General features: G+C 40.9%; 1 protein-coding gene across 2 annotated transcripts in view; it reads right to left on the bottom strand.

Annotated features, from left to right (window-relative positions):
* Positions 1–19,907, bottom strand: part of RCOR1 (REST corepressor 1) — a 125,912-nt gene extending 106,005 nt beyond the window's left edge. For both annotated transcript variants that reach the window (XM_058567751.1, XM_058567752.1), the window contains exons 1-2: positions 19,388–19,907; positions 19,246–19,305 (exon numbers count right to left, since the gene is read on the bottom strand). In XM_058567751.1, the coding sequence (XP_058423734.1) occupies positions 19,246–19,305; positions 19,388–19,688 (361 nt within the window). In that variant the 5' untranslated portion in view covers positions 19,689–19,907. The remainder of the gene's footprint in view (positions 1–19,245; positions 19,306–19,387) is intronic.
* Positions 19,908–20,130: the final 223 nt, after the last annotated feature.

The following is a 20,130-nucleotide window of genomic DNA, read 5'->3' as shown; positions in this document are numbered from 1 at the left end:
GACAACAGACATCAGGCAACAAAGAATACTGAAAGATGGGAAACAAAGGAGATGAGCCCTACATGTGCCCAACTTACTACTTGGAGAGTCTCCAGGCCATGAAGCCAAGAGAGTGAAGTGAACAGTTATTTCACCAAAGAAGAGATGGGGATGGCAAACAACCATATAAAAAAATGCTCGATATCATTTGTCATTAGGCAAATGTAAGTTAAAACCACAGTGAGATAACACTACACTCATATTAGAATGTCTAAAATTAAAAAGACTGACCATACCAAGTGTTAGCAAGGTTGTAGAGCAACCGGAATTCTTACACAATGCTGGTGGAAATGTAAAATTGTAAAACCACTTTGGAAAAGTTGGTAGTTTCTTAAAAAATTAAGCATATATAACTACTACATGATTCCATTCCTGGTACCCAAGAGAAAAGAAAACATATGTTCACACAAAGTCTTGTACACGAATATTCATAGCAGCTTTATTTGTCATAGCCAAACGATGGAAATAATCCAAATGTTCATCAAGAGGTGAATAAATAAAAAAATTTGGAGGGCTTGCCTTGTGGCGTACTGGTTAAGTTCGCACACTCCACTTTGGGGGCCTGGGGTTCACGGGTTCAGATCCCGGGCTCAGACCTACACAACACTCATCAAGCCATGATGAAGACACGCACAGATGTTAGCTTGGGACAATCTTTCCCAAGCAAAAAGAGGAAGACTAGCAACAGATGTCAGCTCAGGGCCAATCTTCCTCACCAAAAAAATATATATATATATTGTTATATCCATACAATGTAATACTACTCAGCAATAAAAAAGAATGATCAATTGATATATACAACAATGTGGATGAGTGTCAAAATAACTATGCTGAATTAAAGAAGCCAGACAAAACAGTACATAATTTAAGAATCCATTTATATAAAACTCTAGAAAATGCAAACTAATCTATAGTGACAGAAAGCAGACCAGTGATTGCTTAGGGGAGGAGGGACAGGTAGGAGAAATTACAAAGAAGCATGAGGAAACTTTTGAAGGTGATGGATATATTCAGTACTTTGTGGTGATAATTTCACAGGGGTATACATACGTCAAAACTAATCAAAGTATACACTTTAATATGACAATTTATTGAATGTCAATTATACCTCAATAAAGCTATTTTTTAAAAATGTAACGTGGATCCTGTTTGAATCCTAATCTAAACAAATCACTTGTTTAAAAACAGTTGACTGGAGATTTAATTATACTAAGGAATAAGTATTAATTTTATTTAATTATGATATTTGTGGTTAGATTTAGCATTGTTTTTATATTTAAAGACTTTATTTTTTTAGAACAGTTTTAAGTTTACAGCAAAACTGAGAGGAAGGTACAGAGATTTCCCATACACTCCCTACCCCGACACATGAACAGCCTCCCCCATTATCAACATCCCCTACCAGAGTGGGACATTTGTTACAACTAACAAACCTACACTGACAAATCATTAACACACAAAGTCCATCGCATACCACAGGGTTTACTTTTGGTGTTGTACATTCTATGGGTTTGGACAGCTACTGACATGTATCCATCATAAGGTTATCATACAGAGTATTTTCAGCGCCCTAAAAATCCTTTGTGCTCTGCCCAATATCCCTCCTCCTACTCTAACCCCTGGCAACCACTGATCTTTTTACTGTCTACATAGTTTTGCCTTTTCCAGAATGTCATGTACAGTCATGTACTGCTTAACAGGGATACAATCTGAGAAGTGTGTTGTTAGGTGATTTCCTCATTGTGTGAACATCACAGAGTATACTTACACAAACCTAGATGGTACAGCCTACTACACACCTAGGCTATATGGTACGAATCTTATGGGACCACCGTCATATATGCAGTCTGTTGTTGACTAAAACATCATTATGCAGCACATGACTGTAGCTGAAATCATACAGTATGTAGCTAGATTGTTTGTAAGTCATATTTTAGAGATAATACACTTATAGATGGATAGGTAAGTAGGTCAAGATAGGCCTCATTGAGAAGGTAACAGCTGAGCAAAGATATGAAAGAAGCGAAGGAGATGAAGTCAGAGAAGTAATGCAAGACCAGACTGAGTAGGTCTTATAAGGCCATTGTGAGGTCTTTCACTTTTACCCTAAGTGAAATGAGGGCCACTGTGAGGTCTTTCACTTTTACCCTAAGTGAAATGAGGGCCACTGTGAGGTCTTTCACTTTTACCCTAAGTGAAATGAGGGCCACTGTGAGGTTTTGAACAGCAAAGAAACATAGTGACTTACATTTTAATATATAGAACCAGGAGACTTACTAGAAGGCTACTGCAGTCATCTGACTTATAGGTGATGGCAGCTTATACAAGGATAGCAGCAGTGGAGGCAATGAGAAGTAATTATATTCTCCAAGCTAGTATAGATGGTCTGTAGGCAGGGATATAAAAATGATACAGGCAGTTCCTGCCCTCAGTGGTCAGTGGAGAAGACATAAAAGCTAATAATTACTTAAAGACAGAGAAGCACTATAATAGAGGCAAGTAACAAGCTACAATAGGAAGACAGATGAAGTGGACCCAATTTAGAGAAGAGATGGGAGAAGAGTCCATAATTCTCAGTAAATATTGCCTGAATTATTATGTGTAAGTATCTCACTGAAATCTCAAAACTCTTATATCCCCTATTTCAGCGAATGGCAAATCCAGGAGTTATTGTGGCCTCCTTGTGCCTCACATCCAATCTATCATTAAAGTCTATTTTAACAGTTTAAGAGCTTTCAAATCTATCCTCATTTCCCTCCTGAATTACTACTCTCACTGCATCCCACCACAGGAACTTAATTCCATGAGGGCTGGGATGTCTAGTTTGTTCACAGTGTCTGCAACAGTGTCTGGCACACAGCAGATGCACATTTAAAAGTTTCTGAATGAATGCATGGTCTTCCTATCTTCCATGAATCCTTTCTTACAAGCTCTTCTCGACACAACAACCAATGATCTTCCTAAACTGCAATTACACTCACAGCCCACTCCGGCTTAAAACTCTCCAGTGTTACTAAACAATGATTCTCCAAAGCAGAGTAGTGTGGTTTTAAAATGCATAGTCAACATGACATATTATTTCACAAAAATATGACACTATTGCTTTCATAATATAAACATTAAGGAAGGTGTGTTATTTTTACATATATCAAAAAGACATGAGTCTTTAATGGTTATTAAAAATCATTTAAACAACATTTAAAATAAATTCCAAATGGGGAATGACTGCTAATAAGTACAGGGTTTCTTTTGGAGGAATGAAAATGAAATTAGATAGTGGCAACAGTTGCACAACTCTGTGAATACACTAAAAACTGCCAAATTGTACACTTTAAAAGAGTGAATTTGGGCCAGACCAGTGGCACAAGCGGTTACGTGCACGCGCTCCACTTTGGCCGCCCAGGGTTCGCAGGTTTGGATTCCGGGTGTGCACCGACGCACTGCTTGTCAAGCCATGCTGTGGCGGCGTCCCATATAAAGTAGAGAAAGATGGGCAGGGATATTAGCCCAGGGCCAATCTTCCTCAGCAAAAAGAGGATTGGCAGATGTTAGCTCAGGGCTGATCTTCCTCAGCAAAACGAGGAAGATTGGCATCAGATGTTAGCTCAGGGCTCATCTTCCCCACAAAAAATAAAATAAAAGAGTGAATTTTACGGTATATGAATTGTATTTTAATAAAACTATTCTTCAAAAATAAAATAATTTCCTTCACTTGGCACACAAGGCCCTTGTGATTTGGTATGTGCCTACCTGTACAGTCTGACCTTCCACCACTCTCCTGATTACCTCCCCAAGCTTCAATTATATCAAACTACATGTGATTCCTCAAAAGAGTCAAGCCCTTACATACAGGATCTGAACATGTAGCTCCCTCAGCCTGGAGTAACTTCCTTTCATCTGCCCTTCAAGACATAACTTAAGGCTCACCTTTGGGAAGCCTTCCCTTGCACAGCCAATTTCAACCACTTCACCTCGTCCCACGCTGCTCCCAGACCTTCAGAGCACAGGCACACCTCCATCTCATGGCAGTTATCATCCCAGACTAGGCATTTTATGACCATGGAAAATAGTAAGCATCCAATAAATAATTGTCTAATACACAACTTTATTTTCTGTAATGTGCAAGTGCCACTTAAAAGCAAATTTACTAAACTCCAATAACAAACTTTTTTTGATTATGCAAATATGGCAAAAATCTCACAATTATTAATTCTGGTTGCTGGACATACAGGATTCATTAAGAGTCTTGTATTCAACTTTTCATAAGCAAAAAACCAAATTTACTAATATTTAGGAAAACTATGTAAGTGTAATATCCTGTAACAGAGAGAAAAATTAGTGTTTTTAGACCACCAGAAGTATAAGCAGTCCGTCACTTTCTCACATAATGAGTTCCTAAAAACAAGTACAAATGTGAATGTGTAAAAACAAGGTAATAGACACATCATAAGGGGAATTATGTTCCTGAAAGCTAAAAACAAAAAAACCCCTAATTACATCTCATCTTCCTTTTACAGAGTATAAGTCCAATTTCATACATGTGCTTAAACTAGTTTTTTCCTTCACAATTAAACACAGTCAACCAATGAACGTGTCTGGGTAAAAGCTGCATGCTTTTAGAATGTCTAATGATTATTAGCTTTGTCTCAACTGCATTCAAGTTCGTAAAGCCTACACTTCAAATTATTGGTACCAAGACTTCCACTTTGCTATTGCTATTTGTTCTTAATACGGCAGAAAGTGTGGTTTTAAAACTTTTTTATAGCAATAAAACTCTTGCTTAAAAAATTACCTAGGAACTTAATAATATACAAAACTAAATAAAAGCTCAGCTATTCTAGTTTATAGCCTGCTTTTAGCAGGGTAAGGGGCCTGCATCCCCACCTCCCAATCTCCCCACTCCACTAACAATGCTGTAAAAAAATGGCAATGCCATGGAAACTGACCTGTTGCCAAGCAAGCAGAACACCAAGCAAGGACTCAAAATGACAGTTCATCAGCTGATACATAAAAACTCTAATTCAGTTTAGGAGTATCGATATATACTATATGAAAGAGCCGGACGTTCGAAAATCTAGAAGACATCTCGCTGAAAATGACCAGGAAACAATAAAAATTCTATGAGAAGTGTTTCAAAAGGAATACAGATGCACTCAAACACACACACACAAATACTCATCTTAATACATCCCAGCAAGATGGAAGTCCAAGACAGTCTAAAGAATGAGATATTTTCTAAATTATACTTTTCTCAGAAGTACATTAATTAGGGCCGGCCCCGTGGCTTAGTAGTTAAGTGCACACGCTCCACTACTGGCGGCCCGGGTTGGGATCCCGGGCGCGCACCGACGCACTGCTTCTCTGGCCATGCTGAGGCCGCATCCCACATACAGCAACTAGAAGGATGTGCAACTATGACATACAACTATCTACTGGGGCTTTGCGGGGCGGTGGGGGGTTGGGGGGGGTGGGGAGAGAAGTACATTAATTAGAAGTAATAAGTTTTAAATAATGTATTTTGTAAAGAATAGTGAATTCAAAAAAACTATCCTCTTTTGGAAAATTCTGAGCTAGAATCATCAGATTTCAGTGAGCAGGTAGATCAGACTGAGCACTTTATCACGAATATTGAAATGAACAGTAGCTATATAAAAACATAAAATCTGGTATTCTGGTTTCTAAAAGCATTATTATTCTATTTACAGAATGTTTCCATGAACATAAATCCCAAATTTAAAAGTTTAAAAGCCATAACAACTTCAAGAAGAAACCAAATAGATTTGGGGTAAAAGAACATATAAACACATATTTTCTACCAAAAAGGGAATCTAACCAATTCCTCTTCCTTCCTTTTTAAAAAAAATCGAGACTTTTGCTTCCAGCCAAGGTAGAGTGACATGAACCAGATTTACCTTTGTCTACAACAACTAAAAACCTGACAAATATCTCAAACAACTAAATATCTGATAAATAGCAACAGTTTTCAAGATGTTGGACAACAAGCAACAAAGTACAGCGATCCCCGAGAGATGGGAAACAAATGAAGTAAATCTTACAACTGCCCCAGTTTATTGCCTGGAGAGAGTTTCCAACTGGCAGCACAGGGAGGGGGAACCTGCGGAACATCAGGCAGTCTCCCTGAGGTGAGGAGACAAGTTGAGTCCAGGGAAGACAATGCAACTAGAGTCTGTAGGTCAGAATATCAGAAAAGAGAGAGCTGCACAGAAAGAGAACTCCAGAGAACTATAAAGGGTCCTCCTTAAGTATTCAGCATAGTACTGATTAGCACACGCCTGTGAAGAAAATATTTGGAGTTTCTGGATAAAGAAGCACCCAAAAGAATAAAAGAGAACAATCCATGAGGCTCACAAGGGCCAAGAAAAGTGCCTGTTCCCAACAGCCAGAGTGGAAAACCTCAGAATTCACAGACTATTAGGTAGAATATTCAGAAGGGTATTAGTTCAGCAGCCGGAAATAATTAGCCCTAGACTAAATGCTGCTCTGATCCCACCTAACAAAGCTTAAAAATGGGATGTGAAATTAACAAACTATTTCTAAGGAACTTAACCATGTTCCAGAACAAAGCTCAAGAATATTTATAGGAACACAAAAATATCCAACATCCATCAAAGTAAAATTCATAATGTCTGGCATCCAAACAAAAATTACCTGACAAGCAAAGAAGCAGGAAAAGACAACCCATAATGAGGAGAAAAATCAATCAGTTGAAACAGACCCAGAAATGACACAGATGACAGAATTAGTAGACAAGGGCATTGAAATAATTATAACTGTATTTCAACATGTTCAAGAAGTTAAAGGAAAGACTGAATATGTTAAGCAAATGAAATATATTTTTTAAAAAGACCCAAATCAAATTTCCAGATATGAAAGCTATGTCTGAGATGAAAAATATACTAAATATAATATTGTATATATTACAATCTATTATATATAAAATATATTATAATGTAATATAATAAATATATTAGACACCACAAAAGATTACTGAACTTAAAGATATAGCAATAGAAAATATTCAAAACGAAACAGAAAAAAAGACCGAACAGAGCATCAGTAAGCAATGGGACTTTAAGCAGCCTAATATATCTGTAATTGTATTCTTTAAAAATATACAGTTTATGTCAATTATACCTCAATAAGGCTGTTTTTAAAAACCTAATCTTTCAAGACAAGGCTGAGGCTTCATATTGTTGATTTTTAAAGTCCTACATTTATCTTCAATATAGCCATACATCTTAATCATCTTTTTGGTTTAATTGGGTACTAAATAATCACCTCAAAAAACAAAGCTCTCCTAAGCTTTCCATTTCTGCTTGCTTTCTCAAGAAGCCTTGAATACCTTAATAGCAATATTTTAACAAATACTCCACTAGAGGAATTCAGTACACAACCATCCTAATATTTATCAGCTGTACCAAAATCACATTTCACCATGCACGTTGATTAAAGCAGCAAAACTTCTGAACTACTTAGAAAAATTAAAAACAACAAAGCTTTCAATTCATGAGAACTTCAAGATCAGCGCTGTCCAACAGAACTTTCTGGGATAATGGAAATGTTCTATTCTGCACTGTCTACTACATTAGCCAGTAGCTACATAGGTCTACTGAGCATTTGAAATGTGGCTAGTGTGACAGAACTGAATTTTTAACTTTATTTAATTTTAATAAATTTATATAGTTACATATAGCTAGTGGCTACACTACTGGACAACGAAGCTCAAGACAAAAAGAAAATCTAGATTGAAACTTTAAGAAAAAGTAGAATTTTCAAAATAATGTTAACGTCTATAACATATATAATATTAATTTTTTAATTAGTAAACACCATAAAAATCATAAACACTGAAAAACTCCCATTTTTTTTTTAAGGCTTGGCTCAAAGGACTATTTCATCTAAAACTATTTCTTGGTATTGAGTAAGCCCAGACTAGCTAGGTACTTACTCTACTCTTCCTGCTATCCTGATCTCACTATATCCATGCTAAGTTTGAAAGCAGAACAAGCCCCAAGCCCAGAAACTTCTATGCCAGTAAAGGTAAAACAAGAATTGTAATCTCCACTGAGAGAGACAGTGTGTGTGTATGTGCAGAACAGCACAGAAATACCTTAAGTTCAAGTGAATAGAATGTTTAGCCAACCCAAAAATTTTAATTAACCTTTACATACTTAAGGCCATCAAGCAGTCTTTCCTGGCCACTAGATAAAACTGCTAAAGAAGGATAACCATTCCTGGTTTCTCCAATTCTCCACCCTCTACCACTACCCCATGTCTCATAGTACCCTCTGTACACTGCCCTCAGCAATGTATGAGGGGTTGGGGAGAGTGGGGAATGGGAAGCAACTGCTTAATAGGTATGAGATTTTCTTTTGGGGTGATGAAAATGTTTTGGAACTGGATGAAGTGGTGGTTGCACAATACTGTGAATGTACTAAATGCCAGTGAATTATTCACTTCAAAATGATTAATTTTATTTTTATGAATTTCATCTCGATAAAAAAATTTTTTAAAGAATGTATTTAAGCAAGATATACATCTCTAATTCATACAAATTCATTATAAGAAAGGCATACAAAAGAGGGAAAATCAGCTTTTAACCGCAATTTAAAAGCTCATTTTTCCCTGAGTTTCCATTTCTTAAATAAATGAACTTGGTGCCTAATTATCAAATGTCCATTACAAAAAGCCTACTAAAGAAAAGTCAGTCAAAACAAGCACATGTTCTTATTAAACTCAGACCCACATTCAACTATGACAAGTTAGTAGAAGATAAACCCTAAGACATTTAAACCTGCATTGGTGGCTCAAAAAACTATGCTACCACCCTTAAAGAAAGCAGAAGTAGGGGCCCGCCCGGTGGCGTAGCGGTTAAGTGCGCGAGCTCTGCCGCTGGTCGTCCGGGTTCGGATCCTGGGCACGCAACGATGCACCAATTGTCAGGCCATGCTGTGGCGGTGTCCCATATAAAGTGGAGGAAGATGGGCATGATGTTAGCCCAGGGCCAGTCTTCCTCAGCAAAAAGAGGACTGGCATGGATGTTAGCTCAGGGCTGATTTTCCCCACAAAAAAATAAATAAATAAATAAATAAATAAAATAAAATAAATAACTATTAAAAGAAAGCAGAAGTACATGACACCACTAGCTCCCAGAAGAGCAGAGACACCTAAATGTCCTCAGTTTAAATACAAAGCAAGTCTTGAGGCTCTGGGCAGACAAAAATTAGTCCTTAGTTAAATTACACTATGATCAAATGATCAAACATGGCAGAATAAGGCTTGCAATTTTCTTTAAGTATACTATGGTCTCTGAAAAATAGAACAAAATTCACCAATAACACCAAGAAATATACACTTTGGGTTGGGGGCTGGGGGGGTCCCAGGGTTGGTTTTTTATTTTTTTGAGAGGGAGGATGGGAAAAATGTGCAAGGGATGGAAATTAGTTGCTGAACAATAATAACCAGAGAGCTGTACAGGTGAAATCAAGGGTTTTTAAAAATACTCTCGTAGATATTTTAATTTGTGCATCATTTCACACCTTAATCAAGACATGGTTCTTGGGGTTGGCCCCGTGGCGTAGCAGTTAAGTGCGCGCGCTCCTCTGCTGGCGGCCCGGGTTCGGATCCCGGGCGTGCACCGACATACCACTTCTCTGGCCATGCTGAGGCCGTGTCCCACATACAGCAACTAGAAGGATGTGCAACTATGACATACAACTATCTACTGGGGCTTTGGGGGAAAATAAATACATAAATAAAAATTATAAAAAAAAAAAAAAAAAGACATGGTTCTTAAATTCATTCCACAGCTCAAGTTCAATGTAAACCTGTAGAAAAATACATGGGGGGAGCGCAAGATAGAAGATATTTCAATGTTATAAACTAAAGGGTAGCCAACATAACACTGTCCTTTGTAACCTTAAGTCATAAAATCACAAGAAATCAATCGCTCCCCTCAAAAAAAACTGTAATGGTATTTTAAGCTCTGAAGATGACTATTTCAACATACATGCAGGAGTAAAGCAACTTACTCCAATTTGCTCCAATCAACCAAGCCAGATACCTTCCATTTCATCTGTGTTTTCACTGCCAGGAACGGACATGAAGCAGGCGCTGGTAACTCTAATCATAAAACTCCAGGACACCTGGGACCACAGGGAAACAACTAATCTATTGATCCTATAAAGCACTGCTCCTAAGTGTTTTGTTTTTGTTTTTAATAATTTTTTTTATTTATTTTCCCCCCAAAGCCCCAGTAGATAGTTGTATGTCATAGCTGCACATCCTTCTAGTTGCTGTATGTGGGACACGGCCTCAGCACGGCAGGAGAAACGGTGCGTCAGTGCGCGCCCGGGATCTGAACCCAGGCCACCAGCAGCAGAGCGTGTGCACTTAACCGCTAAGCCACGGGGCCAGCCCACTAAGTGTTTTTTCCTAAAGAGGATTTCTGGCTGACTCTCCCTGAAAAACTCTAGAGTGAAATCTGACTGCAACTTACAATTAAGGGTATCTTGGTGTTTTTCCTTTCTTAGTGATATATAAAATAATGGTGTATCTTACAACTGATGGCATCTTAAAACGGGTTTCCTTGGGTAAGTTATTAGGTTGAACCATGACAATAAGCCTCTTGGTGCCTGTTTCCTCATCTGGAAAATGGAGATAATTTTACCTCAAATGACTGTTGTGATTGTGTTCAAACCAGCCTGGCACATAATAAGCACACACTGACCTGCACATATTGATAGATCATTCCTTTGAGGGTTTTCTGTTGGTGACAACAAGTTGTACTTCCCCAACCACACTCTCGCCTATTCCCTTATAATCAGTGGCAAATCCATAAGACAGCTGAATTTAGTTTTAGTCCACAGCACTTTAACCTTTTTTAGCAAACTAATTGACCATTACAGGAACTAAAGCCATAACTTTAACCTCTAACTAGTATACTGCTATAACTACATGCTGGATAGAAATTAAATCAGAGCTTTTCAAGTTATCAAGCACTGTAATTTGGGTCAATCGGTTAACAGTTAGTACACCAAATCAACTGAATAACACTGAACCAAAATAAAAAAGGTGTCAATTCTCAGTGACATTCATCTTAGAAATCAGGACAAATATTAGAGGGGCTCTGTACCAAGGCCAGTCTTTGAGCAGAAATATACCCAACCAAGGATATATTTTTATTCCTTCTAATCAAAGAAACTCAATCAACCCCCCACACTAAAGAAAAAACAAAAACTCTATATATGCAACCCTAACAGAAGATTAATATCCAAATATATATAGAACTCACACAAATCAGTAAGAAAAAGACCAACACGCTATAGAAAAATAACAAAAGATATATTCAAAGGAGGAACCTGAGTAGCCAAAAAACACATACAAAGACATTTAATTTCACCAGTAATTAGAAAAATGCCAACATAAATCACAAAAGGATAGCATTGCAAAGAGTTAATAAATCTAACATCATAGTGAAGATTAGGTGAAGAAAAGAAACTCGTGTGCCTTGTTAGTGGAAATGTACTTGTTTGGAAAGCATCAAAGCAAATGGATATGCACAAATAATTCTATTTGCAAAAAGATTTTGACAATAACAAAACACTGTTTATCATACGTAAGTATGTACTGAAGTAGAGAAATATGCATGGGAATTCTGATGGCCTTGCGAGTGTGCCACTCAGATTTCCCTTCAGGAGAGAAAGTGCTGAAAGGAGTGTAATTAGCTGACAGTGCCAGCCGCCCGCCACCTTTGGGATCTACTGCAGCATTCACACCACAGGCATTCTAGAGCAAGGCCCTTCCTCCCCAAGCGACTCCTCTAACTTTCTCTGCTCTGGCTGAGATTTCCTCCAAGCTGCACTGCAACCTTAGGCTCCTTGATCCAATCATCAATCATCCTTCCTTCTCTGTTTTCCTTCATAGATGTCACACCTACATCCATTCTGAAAGCTTCTGCCACCTAACTTACTTCCTCTCCTCTGTATCTTTCACAGGCACTTACCCCTAGGAATCTCTTGCACACCTAACTCTACCTCGGCATCTCCTTCTCAGAGGATACAAACAATCATAGGAATAACATAAATCAACTTCAAATTAGTGAAGTTGAGAGTGGGGGAATGAGCCTTTAGCTGCACCTGAAGCAAATACGGCCTAATATTAAGTGTTTAATCACAGTGGTGGGTACATAATTGTACATATTATTTTCGGTTCTATTTGAATGTTTTTATTTTTAGTAACTCTATCTTTACAATTCTATCCTACCTTATGGTAATTTGCAAAGACATTCAAATTATGCACAGTAACTATCTAGTCACTTCAATTTTTAAAAGTTTAAATCTTACTTCTGGTTCTATATGAACGCATATTACTGTTCCCAATCACCACACCCAGTAACAAGGCTCTAAAACACTGAAAGTTTGGGGCCGGCCCGGTGGCGCAAGCGGTCAAGTGCGCACACTCCACTGCTGCAGCTCGGGGTTCACCAGTTCGGATCCCAGGTGCGCACCGACGTGACGCTTGGCAAGCCATGCTGTGGTGGCGTCCCATATAAAGTGGAGGAAGATGGGCACGGATGTTAGCCCAGCGCCAGTCTTCCTCAGCAAAAAAAAAAAAAAAAAAAAAATGAGGATTGGCAGATGTTAGCACAGGGCTGATTTTCCTCACAAAAAAACAAAAAATAAAACACTGAAAGGTTGAAGTTTGGCCTCATATGGCCTCAAGCCTACCCCGAGATACTTTTAATGATTAGGTACTGAAAGACAGACAAATACACTTTCTCTCTCCAGGCCTTATTTTCTTCATCTAGAAGACGGAAAGGTTGGATTAGACAGACATTACAATTTTCTAATTACTGTGAGGGAAAATTCAAAAATTTCAAAGAATTATGTCTAGTGTACGATTTTTACTAAGATCCACATCACTAAAGAATCTGACTAATTTGAAAAAAATAGGAGTTTTAGGGCTAACTGTTAACATTTCATCTAAATGACATTTAATGTTATTTTAAAATATTTCTCTCAAACATTTTAGCAAAATACTTTTTGCCATCTTAAGCCAACTTTAAAATATTCCATTTTAAAAAATCAACAAAAGAAACCATCAAACTCAACCAAAGGTTAGATATATGTATTAATAAAACTCCCAGAACACAAAACAGAAGAAATTGCTATGCTGCAACTATACCCCTACCATTTCTAAGGTCAAAAATATTTTCCACAATTGCTATTTAAACCTGTAAGAATTAACTCAGTCCAAATCACTGAATCAGCATTCAACCCCAACTCCTATCTTATTCAGACTTTTACTGTGTTGCTACCGAGATTCTCTCTCCCAGAAAGTGATTTCATGTTCTCGGTTTTGAATGTAAATTCTAACTTAACACATACTCCTTACCAAGGATCACTGTGTTCCATCAGAGTAAGGGGACAAATAGAAGCCTTATTTCTTTTACATTATGCCTGGAACCTCTGAAGAAAGGCTCATAAGAAAGTGAGGGTTAAACTATAAATTAATTACAACAATCTACATAGCAGAGAGGAAAATATAAAAAGTATGATGAACTGGGGAAGAATACAGTAACTTGGATAGAACTTTGACGTTTCATCTCCAAAGACTAAGATTTTTTTCAACTACATCGCCCCATAGAACTTAGTAACGCCAAGGAAAATAGCTTTCTCAGAGTAAGCCTAAATTTCTTTAATACAAATGACCTTTAACATTGCTTTTAAAACAACTCTGCTCTGGTTAGCCTCAACCAGCTAACCTTTGAATCACAGTCATCAACCATGGAAGGGAGTACTGTGGTAGAAGAATCCCACCTTGAAAGCATTAACTCTCAAAGACAAGAACTTGGAAGTTTAGAGCAAAAACTCCCTAACTCAGAACCTCACTAATATGTACTTATCCTGGCCCAGGAATGGATTCAAGGTTTCTTTTGTACTATCTAGAAACTCGATCTGAACAGTTTTACCTATTCTCTCTGGACTGCAGTGTTCTTTTCTGCTATACAAACGTTTTGGACTAGTTCTCTCTCTTTCAGGAAAGGATATTCACCTAAATTGCAGCAGGTAGGTGTAACGTAAAAGCAATCATCTTCAAATATCTCAGTGCATGATTTGCACTCAAATCAATGGGTTCGTTATAATCCAGTCTTACCTACGCAGTAAAGCAGGCAATGCAGGGAACACTACTTGGCAACTTAAGTTACATGAATGATAATTAGAATAAGGATAGCAGAAAACACTGTGTGCCAGGCACTGTGCACGTATTAGCTCAGTTAATTCCTTCTCTCAAGGAAGTTCTATTATCTCTCTTTTACAGATGAAGGCAAAAATGAAGTAACTTCCCCAGGGTCAACATACAGCCAGCCAGAGGCACTGCCAGGATGGGAACTCAGGTTTGATGATTCTCCAGCCCAAGGTCTCACAGTCTACTCTACATTGCCTTTTTTTTTTTTTTTTATAATTTTTATTTATTTATTTATTTTCCCCCCATAGCCCCAGTAGATAGTTGTATGTCATAGCTGCACATCCTTCTAGTTGCTGTAGGTGGGACGCGGCCTCAGCATGGCCGGAGAAGCGGTGTGTCGGTGCGCACCCAGGATCCGAACCCGGGCCGCCAGCAGCGGAGCGCGCGCACTTAACTGCTAAGCCACGGGGCCGGCCCTCTACATTGTCTTTGAAAGAAACATGAAATTTAAAAAGATGACTATAACTAACATAATCATAGACTATTAGTGATGAGAAGAACCCCTGATTCATGATTGAGGAAACCGAGGCTCCTAGGGATAAAATGACCAGCTCTACCTTCTATCACCTTCTTAGTCAGAGAGACCAGGCATTCAATCTCCTGACAACCAGCTTTCGGTGTCTCCCTACCACACTACTTAAAGAAGGTGACCACTCAGAGGATTTATCATTACCCTGACCTCTTGTTTGGGTGAACACTGCCTCAAAGTATGTTTAAATCACAAAGCATTCACCATAACTTATGAATTTTAGGTTATCTATAAAACTGATTTTTACGGGCCGGCCCGGTGGCACAAGCGGTTAAGTGCGCGCGCTCTGCTGTGGCGGCCCAGGGTTCGCTGGTTCGGATCCCGGGCACGCACCAACGCACTGCTTGGCAAGCCATGCTGTGGCGGCGTCCCATATAAAGTGGAGGAAGATGGGCACAGATGTTAGCCCAGGGCCGTCTTCCTCAGCAAAAAAAAAAAAAGAGGAGGATTGGCGGATGTTAGCACAGGGCTGATCTCACAAAAAAAAAAAAACTGATTTTTACAATGAAACTAAGTCATAGAAAATAATGTGTTCAAAAAGGGAAAAAGTAAAAAGAAATGAAAAGCAGGTCAAGATACCCTGTTCAGTAAAACTATTCCACACTAAAGCATAACACATTTTATTAATACAAGTCAATTCTGAAGTGACAGTTGAGCCACTGACAATCACAAATTTTCAAATCTGATTAAATATATTGGATTCAATGTTCCAAATATAGGATACATGTTTATAGGACTATTACCTCAAAAATTTTACCATTAACGTTTCCTCATCTGTAAGAGTCTGTTTTTTTTTTTCATGAGGAAGATTCGCCCTGAGCTAACATCTGCCAATCTTCCTCTTTTTGTTGAGGAAGACTGGCCCCGGGCTAACATCCATGCCCATCTTCCTCTACTTTATATGGGACGCCGCCACAGCATAGCTTGACAAGCAGCGCGTCGGTGCGCGCCCGGGATCCAAACCAGCGAACCCCGGGCCGCCACAGCAGAGCGCGCGCCCTTAACCACTTGCACCACCGGACCGGCCCCTGTAAGAGTCTTAATGTTACTATTAGTGAAGTGTGATACTGAAAACCAACTTGGAAAGAAGTTTTCATAATAATACCTGCTTCAGAAAACAAAGAACAACTTGAGTCAACCTTAAAATCCTGTCACTGTGTTCCTCTAGCTAGAAGACAACAAAGAGGAAGAGTACCAAACAAATGATCAAGGAAATATAGAGGCTAGAGATTCCTCCTCTGTATGCCTATTGGTAGGATCAAGGGAACATTCACATTTTTGTCCAGAAAAACACTACTCATTTCAAAATAAATTATGCTCCACAAGTGTAGGAAATAACTAACCAGAGGTAAGATAGAATACGCATTCCTCCCTCTTACTGTATTCTATGATTACTAAATTCTAAAAGAAATAATGACAACTCAGCATTTGCTACAGCACTCAGTATGGAAAGACAGTCTGGACACCACATGAGAACAAAGCCCAAGTTAAAGGTCCAGAACTGCATTCTGGTCTTTGTTCTTAAATCTAATTGATAAAACTTTTTCTATCATTATAAACAGATGGTATTTTAATTACCAAGTAATGCCATAGTCCACTGATCTAGTCTAGGTCTCAATTAGGTTATAAGAACTGAATTAGCATTTTAGGACTACAGCTCTATCTACTTCACACACTATTTGTGAGGGACGACTAAATGAATCTTCCTTGGACTATATAAGGAGTATCAGGTGGTCCTAGTTTCAACCATTTGTTTTTAAAGCTAAATAGGGTCAAGATGGAATACTGTGGATAAATAAAATCAACTTCTTCCATTCACATCTTTATCAGAAATAGTTTTTAAAAAAAGGCTTTCTGACAAGTTCACACTCACCTGTCCAAATTCTGGTTAAAAAACAAAAGATAAATTCAAAACTCAGGCAGAGAGAGAGAAAAAGCATTAACAATCACAATCTCAATTCCACATTATTTCTAACTTGTACTCACAGAAAGAACCTGTCTTAAGTCTCAAGACCTACAAAAAAAAATTTTTGCCATGAAACAAACATGGTATACCATTTCTATTCCAAAACAGAAGTCTTCTCTCTAGATCTTAAGTTATACGTGCACACACCTAAAAAAAAAAATCACTAGGAAATAGTAACATCCCACAATTTTCAGCCATATCTGGGAATGTGTCCCACTGCTCAGATTGGCAAAACAGAGTCTGAAATTGTTTCATAGCAGTTAGATTCCCTTTCAAATTAAAACAAACACAAAATAGGAAATTTGGAAATGTTAACACCAAGACCCAATGAATTGACAGTAAGACTATGGAGCAGAACATGTATGATGTTTTAGCTTTTAGAATGGCAAGTGTCTAGCAAATTTATACTTGTACCTATTCCATCAAAAATGCAATGACAGCTCAAAGTATGATCCTATTACATTTGCTGTTTTGATGAAGAGAACAACTCCAAAGAAGTCAGGTTCCTGACTAACAATGCAGAGCTACACAGCAATCTTAAGAACGTCAGAAATCTAATTCTTGTTGTTGCTGTCCATATGCCCTTTTCTTTAGTCACATCCAACATATTTTTTTTTATGAGGAAGATCCGCCCTGAGCTAACAACTGCCAATCCTCTTTTTTTTTTTCTTGCGGAGGAAGACTGGCCCTGGGCTAACATCCATGCCATCTTCCTCCACTTTATATGGGACGCCGCCACAGCATGGACTGACAAGCAGTGCGTGGGTGCGCGCCCGGGTCCGAGCGCTGCAGCGAAGTGTGCGCACTTAACCGCCTGTGCCACAGGGCCGGCCCCTCCAACATATTTAAATAAAGCTTTCAAAACTAATATAACCAAAATGTATCAAAAATTGACCAACTTACTAAAACTAAAAGATTTGCTCAAGTTGATTTTTAAAAATATGTGGGGGAAACCTGGTGACAAACTTTGCTTTACATTCTGCGTATCAAAACAAAGATGGACTTGACCTACAAAATGAAGATAGGGTCAACTGTAACCAAAAAACAGTATGCTTCCCCTGGTGGCCAACCAAGGAATGGAGAAAAAGCCTGGTCTCCTAGCCCTATCCTGTCACTCTGAGAAGTGACTACCAAAAAAGGAAGATGTGGGGGAAGGGGAAACTAACATGAGTTTAACAAGAACACAAACCTGGGTGTTACACTACATAAATTTAAGAGATTTAAATCAACAGACCAAAATTTAGAAGGGAAAGATTTATTTCCAGAGTGCCCCAGGAGCTCACTCAGGGATCCCTATGCATTTTCACTTCAAAGAACACTCAGAGTTTAGTACCTTAATAACAGCTTTTTCAAGGACTAGATCCTTGCAATTTTCTGCAGTCTTGTTTCCAAGGAAAAGCATTTATGCACTTATTTTCTCACAGAAACTAGTGGTGTAACCTACATAGAGAACCTCGAGCTCTAAAGCCCTCCAACCAGGAGAACTGTTAACTCCAGTTCCACAAGATTCTCTTTTGAATTTTATTTCTGAAATGAAACCCACGTCCTTTCAAACATTTTCTATGCCAACAATCTTTAAAGACAGTCTCACACGGAGACGGCCTAGAATCTCATGTATTAAAATCTGACGAATTCCTTTGTCTGATTGGATTTTTTCTGGTACCACTTTAAATTTGCTTCCACACAGACTAGCAGCAAGGGAAGTAAATGTTCATTCTAGGGTGTAGGCATTTCTTGGAGATGGAAACCATTTGTTAGGCTAAAGCTTCTGAAGGTTCTATTCTTTCACAACCCCTTCCTTCAAGAAAAAAAGGGAAAAAAAAAAAAGGAAATACACGCACACTTACAAATAGGTCCTAAAATCCAAGTGCCACAAGCCTCTCTTCCCCAGGCAGGCGCCCTCTGGGAAGCACACTTCTCTTATTAACTGATTTTGGGGGGTCATTATTCTACTCGCCCTCGGGATAGGAGGGGAGTCGGGGGCAAGCAGGAGCCCAGGGGTTGGCAGGAGGAGGAAAAGGCACGGGGGACAACACCGGGTAGGGGAGAACGGGTCACAGGGCGTCCTAAGTCCGGGGCGCTCGCAGGCGCCAACTCGCCGGCACTGCCACCCCCACCCGGACCGAGGCGCGGCTCGTGCGGATTCGGGACCGCCGGAGCCCAGGCCAGGCGTGGCCGCCCCGACGCCGCCGCCAGTCCCCGGGGGCGCAGGGGGACAGAGACACCCACCCCGCTGGGGCGGCTCGGGCCCTCCCCGTGCGCGCAGGCACGTTTGCAGCACACGTTTGTGTGTTTCCCTTCTCGTTCTCGCCCTGCTGTTCCCCCCGCGGACGGCAGGGCGAACACACACAAAAAAGAAAGTTGTCCGAGGGCTCCCGCCCCCTCGGGGCGCTGGGGACCGGGGCGCACCCGCCGCCGGCTGGCCCGGGCCGCTACTCACCGGGGTCGAAGTCGGGCACCACCGCCTGGTATTGGGGTCCGACCCGCATGCCGCCGCCACCTGCGGGGAAGCAGAGCACGGCGGTCAGCGGGCGCGGGGCGGGCTGGGGGCGCGGGGGCGGCGCGGGGCGGCTGCCACCTACCGTGCTCCTCGTCGCTGGACGAGCCCGAGCTGCCTTCCTCCCAGGAGTTGCTGCTGCTGTTGCCATTGGGCGCCGCCGCCGCCAAACTTTTATTCTGCCCATTATTGGGGGCGGCGGCGGCCGAGGCGGCGGCCGAGGCGGAGGCGGCGGCGGCGGCCGAGGCGGCGGCGGCGGCGGCGGCGGCCGAGGCGGCGGCGGCCGAGGCGGAGGCGGAGGCGGCCGAGGCGGCCGCGCTAGCCGCGTTGTTCCTCCCTCTCCGCTTCCCTGAGACCTCGGGGCCCTTCTCCACCATGGCCGGCATCGGCAGGGGCCGGGGCCGGGCGAAAGTGGCGGGGACCCGCGGCTCCTGAGGAGGGGCGCCGGGCCGGGGGATGGGGTGCGGGCGGGCGCGGGGCCGGCGCGCGGCAGGAGCCCGCGGGCGCGAGTTGGGGCTGGGGGCGGCCCTGGCGGGCGGAGCGCGGAGCCGCTTCAAGCCCCCAGAGCCCAGCAGAGCGCAACTTTCGCTCTCATCGGCGCCCGCACTTCACTGGCACTAACTACTCCGGGAGCAGCGAGCGGGGGGGGGGGGGGGGGGGGGGGGGGCGGGGCCTGGGACGAGCGGGGGGAAGCCGCGCGCAGCGCAACCCGACGCGGGACGGCTCCGCCCCCCGCGCGCTCCCATTGGCTCTTGTGGGATTTGGAAGGCGAGCGGCCGCCCGGTTGGCTCCGCGCACCCGTCTGTCCAAGGGACCGGGGGCAAGCGA

The sequence above is a fragment of the Diceros bicornis genome, chromosome 24 (genome assembly GCF_020826845.1).
Source record: "Diceros bicornis minor isolate mBicDic1 chromosome 24, mDicBic1.mat.cur, whole genome shotgun sequence".
NCBI classification, from domain to species: Eukaryota; Metazoa; Chordata; class Mammalia; order Perissodactyla; family Rhinocerotidae; genus Diceros; species Diceros bicornis.
Note: the sequence above shows the minus strand (reverse complement) of the source record. Positions and strands in the feature narration are given on the sequence as shown.